This window comes from Salvelinus fontinalis, chromosome 36, assembly GCF_029448725.1.
Source record: "Salvelinus fontinalis isolate EN_2023a chromosome 36, ASM2944872v1, whole genome shotgun sequence".
Taxonomy (NCBI): Eukaryota; Metazoa; Chordata; class Actinopteri; order Salmoniformes; family Salmonidae; genus Salvelinus; species Salvelinus fontinalis.
In genome coordinates, this window is record NC_074700.1 from 14,390,482 (window position 1) to 14,403,813 (window position 13,332).

The 13,332-nt window shown below is 41.2% G+C and overlaps 1 protein-coding gene and 1 long non-coding RNA gene across 5 annotated transcripts in view; both read right to left on the reverse strand.

Moving 5' to 3' along the window:
- Window positions 1–535: 535 nt before the first annotated feature.
- On the reverse strand, window positions 536–7,098 carry LOC129835247 (uncharacterized). Its single transcript, XR_008756399.1, has 2 exons — window positions 3,693–7,098; window positions 536–3,512 (listed from the first exon to the last, which is right to left on the reverse strand). It is a non-coding gene; the product is annotated as an uncharacterized LOC129835247 (long non-coding RNA).
- The window catches only part of LOC129835242 (GRB10-interacting GYF protein 1-like), a 29,843-nt gene continuing 23,609 nt past the window's right edge, over window positions 7,099–13,332 (reverse strand). For all 4 annotated transcript variants that reach the window (XM_055900775.1, XM_055900773.1, XM_055900772.1 and 1 more), the window contains exons 22-25: window positions 7,909–8,072; window positions 7,762–7,809; window positions 7,529–7,673; window positions 7,099–7,268 (exon numbers count right to left, since the gene is read on the reverse strand). In XM_055900775.1, the coding sequence (XP_055756750.1) occupies window positions 7,201–7,268; window positions 7,529–7,673; window positions 7,762–7,809; window positions 7,909–8,072 (425 nt within the window). In that variant the 3' untranslated portion in view covers window positions 7,099–7,200. The remainder of the gene's footprint in view (window positions 7,269–7,528; window positions 7,674–7,761; window positions 7,810–7,908; window positions 8,073–13,332) is intronic.

Genomic DNA, 13,332 nt, shown 5'->3' on the forward strand with positions numbered 1-13,332 from the left:
TATGATAAGCACCTCGATCAGACGCCAAAGAAGATACTAGGCAATGTTTGACTCACCTGTCTCTCTCACTTCCCTTTATTTGCCCCGAAAGGAAGAGGACCCATTCCCGGGCAGCACACTACCCAGCGCAAGTTGACAACAAGTATTGAAAGACCGGAATCATCGCTCTCTCTCCTTTGTTGTTCATTGCCCTAGGCGGTCCGAGGAGCTGCCACAGGACACCAAGTGACCCACCCGTTACCCGAGAGGCCTTTCAGTCGTATTCCTCCCCGTTTCCCCCAACCTTAAAGAACAACTTTTGTTTGAGCACCTCAAAATGGTCTCCCGCCATCTTATTTTGTGAGTTTCACCTCTGAACCCCCTGGGCTGCCACAATATGAAATGTAACTGAGTCAAATCTTTGGAATCGTTACATGTTGCTTTTATATTTTTGTTCAGTATAGTTAGGTATGTTCCATTTCATGAGTTTGTTTGAGTAAAATGAATGACAATTGATAGTAAGAATAGGAACATAGGAGAAACAGTCAGTCAAATCCATTGTTAAATGCATTTTATTTAATAATTTTTTGTTCTCTTCAAACCAACAAAACCCAAACTATTTACACTTTAGGTTATTTTTCTGAATGCATTTGTTTTTATGTTACTTATCTCTAAAATATTCAAAAAGTTTAAGCGATGGAACTGAGCCGACCATTTGGGTGAAAAAGAAAATGGATATAATTTGATCAAAATCTGTTTGTTGATGAATCATACATTTTTATGGAATTCATACATCAAAGGCATGGCAATCTCACCCAGGGTCATCACAGTGCCAAAACATCAATAACTTTGAACTTCAATGATTAACAGAAAGACAGAACAAAACCAATGTTCTCCTACAGGTGACCAACAATTACTCCAACAAAGACCATGCTAACTTTAAAAAATGAAACACCCAAATATAACTGAGAGAATAATCATTTAGAGATGGCTACATATTAACAGTTCACTGCAAACCAGCGTATGAACGGCATTCTTATCCCACACTGATGGAGTTGAAAGATTGAAGTCAAAATCCACAGTATTCATAAAATACTTCAGTGACATTTTAGATAATCCTCCAGTTGCATTAACTAATAGATCAACTGATCCAAACTATATCTCATATATGTATATTTTCATTCAAAGTAGAGGGTCTCATCTCCCAGAGTTTATATTCGTTTGTCTGACCAACCGAAGCGGATTCTAAATAGGAAAACACTTACAAAACAATGAATCCATTCAACCTGACTGACAGTGTAAGAATTGAGTTTCTCCATTGAAAACCTGGTTTCTATTAAAGAGACAGACAAAACCATCATCAACTGCATAGATGGCAGACATACATACACAGCTATTCAATAACGTCAGTAAGATGCTTCTAATATACGAGGACATCATCTGTACAATGGTCAGTAATCAAAGTGTCAAATAGACAATCTACAAAGATAATCTACTCAGAGGACCACCAAGAAGAGATACAGTGCCCTCTAATTATTGGAACAGTGAAGCATTTGTTGTTCTTATGACTCTATACTCCAAAAGTTTGGATTTGAAATCGAACAATTACTACAAGGTTAAACTATACATTCTCAGATTTTATTTGAGGGTATTTGTGTACATATTGGTTTCACCATTTACAAATGACTACACTTTTTATACATTGTCCCCCCCATTTAAGGGGACCAAAATAATTGGGACAAATTCACTTACGTGTGTATTAAAGTAGTAAAAAGTGAAATATTTGGTCCCATTTTCATAGCACACAATGGCTACATCAAGCTTGTGACTAAACAAATTAGTTGGATGCATTTGCTGTTTGTTGTGGTTGTGTTTCAGATTATTTTGTGCCCAAAAGAAATTCATGGTAAATGTGTTGGGTCATTTCAGAAATCACTTTTATTGTTAATAAGAATGTTTATAAACACTTAATGAATGTGGATGCTAACATGAATACCGATAATTCTGAATGAATCGTGAATAATGATGAGTGAGAAAGGTAAACGGACAAATGTCGTACCTCCCAAAAATGCTAACCTCCTGTTATGGGAATGGTGGGCGTGTCTTGGGGGTATGATCTCACTCATCATTATTCATGACTCATTCAGGATTATCTGTAATAATGGTAGCATCCACATTAATGTATAAGTGTTTAGAAACATATTCTATTCTTATTAACAATAACAGTGATTCCAAATGACAACACATTTACCATTCATTTCTATTGGGCACAACTTAATCTGAAACAACAAAAACAAACAGCAAATGCATCCAACAAGTTTGTAGTCACATTGCTGATGTAGCCATCGCGCGCTATGAATATGGGACAAAATGTTTCACTTTTCACTGCACATAGGTGAATTTGTCCCAATACTTTTGGTCCCTTGAAATGGGGGTGACTATGCATAGTGTTGTCATTTCTAAATGGTGGAACCAATATGTACACAAATACCCTCAAATAAAAGCAGAGAACCTATGCTTTAACCTCATAATTGTTTGATTTAAAATCAAAACTTGTGGAGTGCAGAGCCAAAATAAGAAAAAAATGCTTCAACGTCCCAATAACTACAGAGGGCACTGTGTATCCATCATTTTAAAGGTCCTCAATAGGATCAAACACTTCTTTCAAATCAAGTCTCAAACTGTCAAAATCATTGGGTAAAAATCCTTTGTCAAAAAAGTACTACAGTGATGGGGTACACAGTAATATGTAGTGGGGCACCGTGTAGAACTGTAAAGGAACATATGGATTTATTTAACACTCTTCCTGGTCAGCTCAGCTCCATAATACACAGGCTTCAGATTCCTCAGCCTGCATCTTCAGCTACATGTCTGGGCATTTAAAACTGGATAACAGAACAGTCACTCTTGCTTTGAAAAAAGGCAAACCATCAGTCTTAATCATCATTGTCAGGGATTGCCTTCCGTTCTACTTTGTTGCCATAGATGCTGGACAGAAATAACGTAACATACAACAGTATTGTTCGCCAATAAGACGCTGTCCCAGTAAGTAGAACATTGACTCCACCCCCCTTATTCAAATGCTATAGTCCTTATCAGGTTCTCCAACTGTCTTTCACTCTTACTGTTAATATATGTTTTAGAGTTTGCCATACAAAGGCGGATCTCCACAGTTAAGGCATGTTGAACAGAAAAAAGAAAATACTTTTATATTATTTACATAGCAGTCAGAACTCAAGTGTATGGTATTGAGCCTTTCTGCTTTTGTGTGTGTGCGTGTGTGTGAGAATGTGGTCTTCAAGAATGTGGTTCTTGAAAAGAGAGTATTTGAGAATGCTGCATGGACATGGGTGTAAAGCTCTGTGTGTGTGTGTGGTCAGTTTCTCCACTGTTCCAGGTCCTCTGCTGCTGCAGCTGATGTGGTTCCTGCTCTTTCACCACCAGGGGTGCAGAGAGGAGTAGTGATAGAAGAAAGGGCTGAGGAGCTTCTCCATCTCCTCTCCACCAGAGGGCAGCTAAGAACAGTGAGGACCCTGTGGAATGAGAGCCAGTGAGAATGATGGGAGATAGGGAAAGAGCAAGAGACAAAAGAGAGGAATGAAGATCTCCAAATGAAACAATACTGAAAACAGAATTTCCATAAAGACAGTTCCCAACATTACACAGTCCATAGATTCACTATAAACATTAAATAGATAGAAATACACTCTTACCCATATGATGGTTGTCTTCTTGCAGTCAGCTCGTGATCGATCTCCAGGCAGTGGCTAGGTGACAGAAGGTTGGGGGGGGGGGGGGGGGCATCTGGGAAGCAGGTCCCCTGGTACATCCGCCTGACTGTCTCTCCCCTGCCTTCTCCATTGGTTGGTGCCAGTTGGTCAAACACTCTGGGCTGGGCTCTGTAGCAGCGATCATCATTCAGTCTTGGGAGTCCCTGCAGTCCCCAGCTCCAACCATGTTAAGTCTTTTCTTTCCCCATCCCTGAAGACATACAGGGCTACTGGCAAAGTTTGGGGAATTTCCAGGTAATTAATTTACCACAGGATTATTCACTCTGTAAATCAATGTCTCATGAATTTCCTTCTTCTGTTAGTTTGTATATCAAGCCTTGCAGTTTTGTCCAAGTGATCTTTTTTAAAGTTAGGCCTAATACAAAAATATGGTTATGTACAGGAGGAAGAAGGCGTGTTCCTGTCTTTCGTTTCGAAAATCTTGTTTTCAGTGAGACGGTATTAACTCAGTCAAAGTTACATTTTTTTACATTTTAAACCCTCCCTTTGTACTACAATATTTCTGTGCTCCTATCTCAAATGTGATGGCACCTCACAGTTTGAATGAACCAAAGTGCATAGTGAGAGTGGTCGGGGCAGCCCTCGTCAACAGTAAGTGTTGACGGGGGCTGATGGGTGTCCCCCAGAGATCAGTACTAGTATCCTTTCATTTCCCCTCATCGCAGGGTTAAAATACCCCCACTGCACACCCTGAGACCCCTTTTAAACAAAAAAGGAAAAAGAATTCTGCCTGCACACGGTCCAATTGAATGCAATGGTAGATTGAGGTCAATGTCATTTGTATGTACGGTTTTACAAAATCTTCTTACATTTCCTTTATTCTCAACCACTCCTCACGGGTTTGTCCATCTTTGTTTCGTTTACATGTTCAAGGAGCAAAAAAAATGTATTCCATATTTTTACTCCAGGAGACTTATGTATTAAAGCGTTGATATTGTTGTTTCCTTTATGCATGTTCTAAGTACCAAAAACTCCTCTGCTGTTTCTGATTTTTGATTAAGCTTTCTACTCCACGAACAGAAACACTTAGTCCTTGAGTTCAAATACAGGCAGTAAAGAAAAAAAGACAATCTTAGATTTTTCACCTGCACTCCTTGATGATCAGTCAGTTACAAAAAAAACACATCCACTAAAGGGTCACATTGTGATGTCCTTCTTCCTTCCCGCCAAAACAATGTAGGGCATTGAATGTCCATTTTGCAGAAGCGCACTTGCAAAACCCTGCCCTTACCCACTATCCACCCTAACCCCCAAAAAACTGCACCCACAGAAATCCGTGTGTTTTGTAAACAACCAAAACTCCAGTAAGGAATAGTAAAGAGTCTGTTCTTGATTTTTTCATAGTAATATTGTTTTTGTACGAACAGGATTGCAGAGGCAGTGTGTTCAACTGTAGCCTTCCCGAGTTCTTCCTTTTTTGTGTAAAAAAAGAAAGAGTAAAGAACTCGCCGACCTCTTCAATCTTAGATTTTTAGTTTTTTTTTTAGATTCCATTTTTAGACATTTTGTGGAGCAAAAAAATCCTGTATCACATTTTTTTGACTTTTTTGGGAATACATTCAATGTTTTCTTAAGAAAGAAATAACAAACGCACTTCACATGGCAGTAATGCAACAAAAACTAAATTATGAAGAAAAAAAAGAGAAAAAATAGCAGTGCTCATCATAATCGTAGTCCAAATACGTATTTTTTTTTTTTTACTTTGATTATTCATGTATGTATTTTCATTTATATTCCTAAAAAAGAAACGTCATCATCAACAATAGCAACAACAATGAGTAAGTAACACAAGTATATGCTAACATTTTGTGCACCATCCTGTACGTGAACAGTTTGATGCTAATTGTTTTGAGCAGAATCTGAAACCGCACACCTTTCACACGCAAGTTAAAGAGAACTGACAAGGCAACGTGATCACATCCCAGGAAAACTAAACTGGACTAACCTTCCAATCAATCATCATCCCCAGACTAAACCTGAAATATTAGGATATATGATTGACATACACAGGCTATACAGAGCGCTTAACATAACCATAACACACTCAAGAAGTAAATGTCTCAATGGCCATTGAACATTCCCTCCATCCCATTCACCCTTTCAGAGTTCTTAGGCACAAATGTGCATGCATGCATACATACACACACACACAGGCTCAGAGGCCGTGGCTGAGAGAAGACAGCGGGGAGGGGCACTCTCCATCAGCCCGTACCCCAAAACATCCCAGAAACAAGTGGTGCTTTAACAACATATGAAGGAGCGCAAAGCCATAATCCTCCTCTACAAATGTCTGTCATTCTATTACGTTTCTCTGGGGATGAAGAGCTGGTGAGAGAAAGGATGTGTTGTGCCATTGCCCCCTCTCTCTGTCACACACACAATCATACGTACACACACACACACACACACACACACACACACACACACACACACACACGTAGATACAAAGAAAGTCCTTCTGTACAAGAGGACACATTCTACTCATGGAAAATACAACAACTCTTATTTGAACAAAATGACATAATGGCCTGGTATGTGTTCATACATCTTGGTAAGCAATGGAGAAAAAAATAACACAGTCATTAGAAACATACTAGTCTGCACAATGCGCACGCACGCACACAGAGAAATATTCATCTCTAACCCCATTTGTTTTTCTATTTTTTTATCTTTGTTTTTTTTAACACAAGTGCAAATCTTCAAGTTTTTTTAATGTATTTTTTGTAATAGCTTTACTTTTCATATAAATGTATTGTAAAAAAAAACAACAGTGTTTGTCTTTCAAGAAAGGATTTGTTTTTCTGATAAGGTTTCAAAATAAAAAGGTCCCCTCTATCTTTGAGTTCCCCCTCCCAGTGAATCTATCCCATCAACCTTACACCTCACCCTTCCAGTTCAGATGTTCACGTGTATACGTACAGCATCTTGTGTGGATTCAATACACACACACACCGTACGTACACTGACAACAAAAACCCTATTCAAATCCCCTCTTAATAATAAAGTGCATTAGTTCAGTTTAAGGTGCTTAGTCTTATAAGTGCCAAGGGATACCCATCATTCCTCTTTCCCCCAACACATGACTCTCCCTACTCAAGTGAACGATTGAAAGCAGGGGAGCCTTTCTCTTTTCAAGGGAAGGGAGAACACAATACTCTCCTCCCTCTCCCCATACAAGCCCCCCCCCCTTCTTTCTCACCCCCCCATTATCTCCATCCCCCTCTCTGACCCCACATCCCTCTCTCCCTCTCGGCCCCCCTCTCTGTCCCCCATTCCACTCCCCCTCTCCTCCTCCTCTCTCTTTCTCCCCCCTCCCTCTCTCCCCCCATCCCCCTCCCTCCCTTCAAGCAGTGCACATTCGTCATCAGATTTGTCTGATTAGTAGACAGAAGGCCTCAGGTAGTAGCTATTGCCGCTGATCAGATCTGGATCAGTAATCCTCCACCATCTCCATCTCATTCAGGCTCAGACGCTCGCCCGCGTTGTGGTATGAGTACCCTGGAGTCAGGAGGGGAGAGAGATGGAGGGAAAGAGAAAAGTAGGAGGATGGAAAAGGAGAGGGTAGAGATGGATGTGGGAAGGCATAGAGCAGTTCAATCAGTTAGAGCCATGACCAGCCTCCCAGCAACCGATGAGAACATCCATCAGGTGTGCAGTTTCCCTGAGTTGGGTGGTCACAGGTCATATTCAGGTACATGTAAGGAAGTAATAAGTACACTATGTAACAGGTGTCAATAAGCTGAAGATGCCAGTACTACCTAAGATGCTGGGGTCTGAGTGCAGCACCACAGGCTGTTTCTTCTTCTTCATAGACCCCTGGGTGTCGTACAGCCCTCCCTTCCCCATCTGGGCGGCCTGGAACATGGACTGCAGGGTGCTGGGGCTCACTCCCCGCATGGAGTCCTGGAGACAGATGGGAGGAGGAGTTAAGAGGGATCCACTAAGGTGAGTGTCACACATAGCAGGGAGACTTGTGAGAAACAAGTCTTACCGGCAGAGGGAAGTTGTTCATGGCCAGCCCTGCTACTTCCTTTGATAGCTGGGTGAAGACGAGAGGACAGGGCGAACGGCAGATCATAATATGAACCAAGGCATCCTCAAAGCTATTAGTTCACACACACAAACACAGAATACGTACCTGCTGCTGCTGCCGCTGCAGGTTCTGTTTCTGTTTGGCACGGCGCTCCAGGAAGTGCTTGGCGAACTCTTTGGCTTCCATGGTGTCTCCCAGGTAGGAGCGGATAAAGTCATGGACCTCGTAGGGAGACTCCACCTCCTTCAGGTACGCCACGATGGTGGACACTGGACACACATGGTGATAAGATAAGCATAGATCCCATGGGGACAAGACAGACAGAAGAGAGGCAATGGAAAGCTTCAAATCTGGAAAGATGGGAGGAAAAAAACTTAATGAGGCTATAGACAAGGGCCCGATTTCCCAAAACATATTAAGCAATGTTTCCTCTAAGCTCCGCGCAGGTGCGCAGTAGCCCAGAGACTGCCGCGCAGCTCTCCTGGGACGAGAAACACAGTATCAACCCATGGAGAGAAGCATAAGATTGAACTTCAACTTTCTAGAGTTTTCCCTGTAAGTTAACACTATCAATGTTTCCCTTTACTGTGGCAATTGTGATCGAATCAAGGCAATATTAACCACTTTCAATGCAACATGCCGAAACAAAAACTAACTACGCAAGAGATTCTGTTGTAGGCAGAACGCATCAAAGTAGGATTCTGTTGCACTGACACGCTCGACACAGACTGGTGCGGCATAACCAATCAGAGCTGTAGATGGCCTATGAGCAGTCGTGAGTACGCTTGTTTTGAGATCAAAGCAAGAGGTGATTGTAGCCACGTGTGCACATTTTGTTAATATCCTTTGCTAGTTAGTGAGTTATTAGCCCAGTTATAGATCATTTGTAGTCAGTAAAAGGGAGTGATTACTTCCTACAAGAGCACAAAACGTATACATTTCTAGACATCTGATTTCTTTGTCTTAAACGGGGCAGTGTTGTATTCTGAGACAGGCTTGAATAAGCTTAGTGGCCAATGGGCAGAGGGTTGCATAATTTGTCTCACTATCTGTAATAAGGGCATGGGAATAATAATGCTTTTTATTTTGCAATGTGGTTTCTTGCATCAAATAACATTCAGTTACCTACCTGAAGGGCAAGTGGAAAAAAAAAAAACTATAGTCAAGCCCCGCATGTTTTTTTTTTCAGAAGTCTCATGGAATGTAGGTCTACACTGAACACCACATATTGGCTGCTACTGTAGGCTGAATGATAGAACAGATATTTCCATGTTAACTTCTTATGGCTGCAGGGGCTGTATTGAGTAGCTTGGATGAAAGGTGCACAGAGGTGCCCATAGTAAACTGCCTGCTCCTCAGTCCCAGTTGCTAATATATGCATATTATTATTCGTATTGGATAGAAAACACTCTGAAGTTTCTAAAACTGTTTGAATTATGTCTGTGAGTATAACAGAACTCATATGGCAGGCAAAAACCTGAGAAGCTTCACTTCCTGTTTGGATATTTTCTGATGTGGCAAATTTTCAGCCAAGCTCTCATTGAAATTACAAGCGAGATATTGATGAGTTTTCACTTCCTACGGCTTCTACTAGATGTCAACAGTCAATAGAACTTTGTCTGATGACTCAAATGTGAAGGGGGGCCGAAGGAGACAGGAATTAGTCACCACTGCCACGAGCTGACCATGCGCGTTCACAAAGTAACAGCCTTAGTTTCTCAAATTACTGTCTCGCCTGGTTCACCAACTACATCTCAGATAGAGTTCAGTGTGTAAAATCGGAGAGCCTGTTGTCCGGATCTCTGTCAGTCTCTATGGGGGTACCACAGGGTTCAATTCTCGGGCCGACTCTCTTCTCTGTATATATCAACGATGTCGCTCTTGCTACGGGTGATTCTTTGATCCACCTTTACGCAGACGACACCATTCTGTATACATCTGGCCCTTCTTTGGCCACTGTGTTAAAAAACCTCCAAACGAGCTTCAATGCCATACAACACTCCTTCCATGGCCTCCAACTGCTCGTAAACGCTAGTAAAACTAAATGCATGCTTTTCAACCAATTTCTGCCCGCACCCACCCGCCCGACTAGCATCACTACTCTGGACGGTTCGGAAGTCAAATATGTGGACAACAACAAATACCTAGGTGTCTGGTTAGACTGTAAACTCTCCTTCCAGACTCACATCAAACAACTCCAAACCAAAATTAAATCTAGAATTGGCTTCCTATTTCGCAACAAAGCCTCCTTCACTCACGCCGCCAAACATACCCTTGTAAAACTGCCTATCCTACCGATCCTCGACTTCGGCGATGTCATTTACAAAATAGCCTCCAACACTCTACTCAGCAAACTGGATGCAGTCTATAACAGTGCCATCCGTTTTGTCACCAAATCCCCATATACCACCCACCACTGCGACCTGTATGCTCTTGTCGGCTGGCCCTCGCTACATATTCGTCGCCAGACCCACTGTCTCCAGGTCATCGATAAGTCTTTGCTAGGTAAAGCTCCACCTTCTCAGCTCACTGGTCACCATAACAACACCTACCCGTAGCACGCGCTCCAGCAAGTATATCTCACTGGTCATCCCCAAAGCCAACACCTCCTTTGGCCGCCTTTCTTTCCAGTTCTCTGCTGCCAATGACTGGAATGAATTGCACTCACTAACCTTAAACATCAGCTATCTGAGCAGCTAACCGATCGCTGCAGTTGTACACAGCCCATCTGTAAACAGCCCATCCAACCTAACTACCTCATCCCCATATTGTTTTTATTTACTTTTTTTGCACCAGTATTTCAACTTGCACATCATCATCGGCACATCTCACTCCAGTGTTAATTTGCTAAATTGTAATTACTTCGCTACAATGGCCTATTTATTGCCTTACCTCCACACGCCATTTGCACACACTGTATATAGACTTTTTTTCTATTGTGTTATTGACTGTACGTTTGTTTATTCCATGTGTAACTCTGTGTTGTTGTTTGTGTCGCACTGCTTTGCTTTATCTTGGCCAGGTCGCAGTTGTAAATGACAACTTGTTCTCAACTGGCCTACCTGGTTAAATATTTTTTAAATTTGTATAAATAGACTCATTTCTCTTTGTTTATTTGAGCTGTTCTTGCCATAATATGGACTTGGACTTTTTTTTAACCAAATAGGGCTATCTTCTGTATACCAACCCTACCTTATCACAACTTCTGATTGGCTCCAACGGATTAAGGAAAGAAATTCCACAAATTAACTTTTAACAAGGCACACCTGTTAATTGAAATGCATTCCAGGTGACTAAGTCCTGAAGCTGGTTGAGAGAATGCCAAGAGTGTGCAAAGCTGTCATCAAGGCAAAGGGTGGCTACTTTGAAGAATCTCAAATATTTTTATTTGTTTAACACTTTAGGTTACTACATATGTTCTTTCATAGTTATATGTCTTCACTATTATTCCACAATGTAGAAAATAGTACAAAATTATGAAAAACCCTGGAATAAGTAGGTGTGTCCAAACTTCAACTGGTACAGTATGTGCAATCGATAGACCTAAAGTTGGAGTCAGAAGTTTACATACACCTTAGCCAAATACATTTAAACTCCGTTTTTCAAATTTCCTGACATTTAAATCCAAGTCAAAATTCCCTGTCTTAGGTCAGTTAGGATCACCACTTTATTTTAAGAATGTGAAATGTCAGAATAATAGTAGAGAGAATGATTTATTTAAACTTTTATTTATTTCATTACATCCCCAGTGGGTCAGAAGTTTACATACACTCAATTAGTATTTGGTAGCATTGTCTTTAAATTGTTTAACTTGGGTCAAATGTTTTGGGTAGCCTTCCACAAGCTTGACAAGCTTCCACAAGGTGAATTTCGGCCCACTCCTCCTGACAGAGCTGGTGTAACTGAGTCAGGTGTGTAGGCCTCCTTGCTCGCACACGCTTTTTCAGTTCTGCCCACAAATTTCCTATAGGATTGAGGTCAGGGCTTTGTGATGGCCACTCCAATACCTTGACTTTGTTGTCCTTAAGCCATTTTGCCACAACTATGGAAGTATGCTTGGGGTCATTTTCCATTTGGAAGACCCATTTGCGACCAAGCTTTAACTTCCTGACTGATGTCTTGAGATGTTGCTTCAATATAGCCACATAATTTTCTTTCCTCATGATGCCATCTATTTTGTGAAGTGCACCAGTCCCTCCTGCAGCAAAGCACCCCCACAACTTGATGCTGCCACCCCAATGCTTCACGGTTAGGATGGTGTTCTTCGGTTTGCAAGCCTCCCAATTTTCCTCCACACATAACAAGGGTCATTATGGCAAAACAGTTCTATTTTTGTTTCTTTAGACCAGAGGACTTCTCTCCAAAAAGTACAATCTTTGTCCCCATGTGCAGTTGCAAATCGTAGTCTGGTTTTTTTATGGCGGTTTTGGAGCAGTGACTTCTTCCTTGCTGAGAGGTCTTTCAGGTTATGTCGATATAGGACTCGTTCTTCCTGTGGATATAGATACTTTTTTACCGGTTTCCTCCAGCATCTTCACAAGGTCATTTGCTGTTATTCTGGGATTGATTTGCACTTTTCGCACCAAAGTACATTCATCTCAAGGAGACAGAACACATCACCTTCCTGAGCGGTATGATGGCTGTGTGGTCCCATGGTGTTTATACTTGTGTACTATTGTTTAACCTCTCTGGGATATGTGGGGCGGTAGCGTCCCACCTGGCCAACATCCAGTGAAAATGCAGAGCGCCAAATTCAAATAAATGACTATAAAAATGTAACTTAAATGAAATCACACATTCAATATACCAAATTAAAGCTACACTTGTTGTGAATCCAGCCAACGTGTCAGATTTCAAAAATGCTTTACGGCGAAAGCAAACAATGCTATTATCTGAGGATAGCAACCAAGCAAGCAAACACAGACCATCATATTTCAACCCTCCCGGCGCGACACAAAACACAGAAATAAAGATATAATTCATGCCTTTGACGAGCTTCTTCTGTTGGCACTCCAATATGTCCCATAAACATCACAAATGGTCCTTTTGTTCGATTAATTCCGTCGATATATATCCAAAATGTCCTTTTATTTGGCGCGTTTGATCCAGAAAAACACTGGTTCCAACTTGCACAACGTGACTACAAAATATCTCAAAAGTTACCTGTAAGCTTTGTCCAAACATTTCAAACTACTTTTGTAATACAACTTTAGGTATTTTTTAACATAAATAATCATTAAAATTGAAGACGGGATGATCAGTGTTCAATACCGGAGGAAAACAATGTGTAGCATGCTTTCTGGTCACGCGCCTCTAACAAACAGTACACTTCACTGGAGCCTCATTCTGAACATGGCTACTTCTTCATTTCTCAAAGGAAAAACATCAACCAATTTCTAAAGACTGTTGACATCCAGTGGAAGCGAGCAGAAAGGTCCCTTAGAAATCTGGATTCCCAATGAAACCGCATTGAAAAGAGAGTGACCTCAAAAAAAGAAATCTGAACGGTTCGTCCTCAGGGTATTGCCT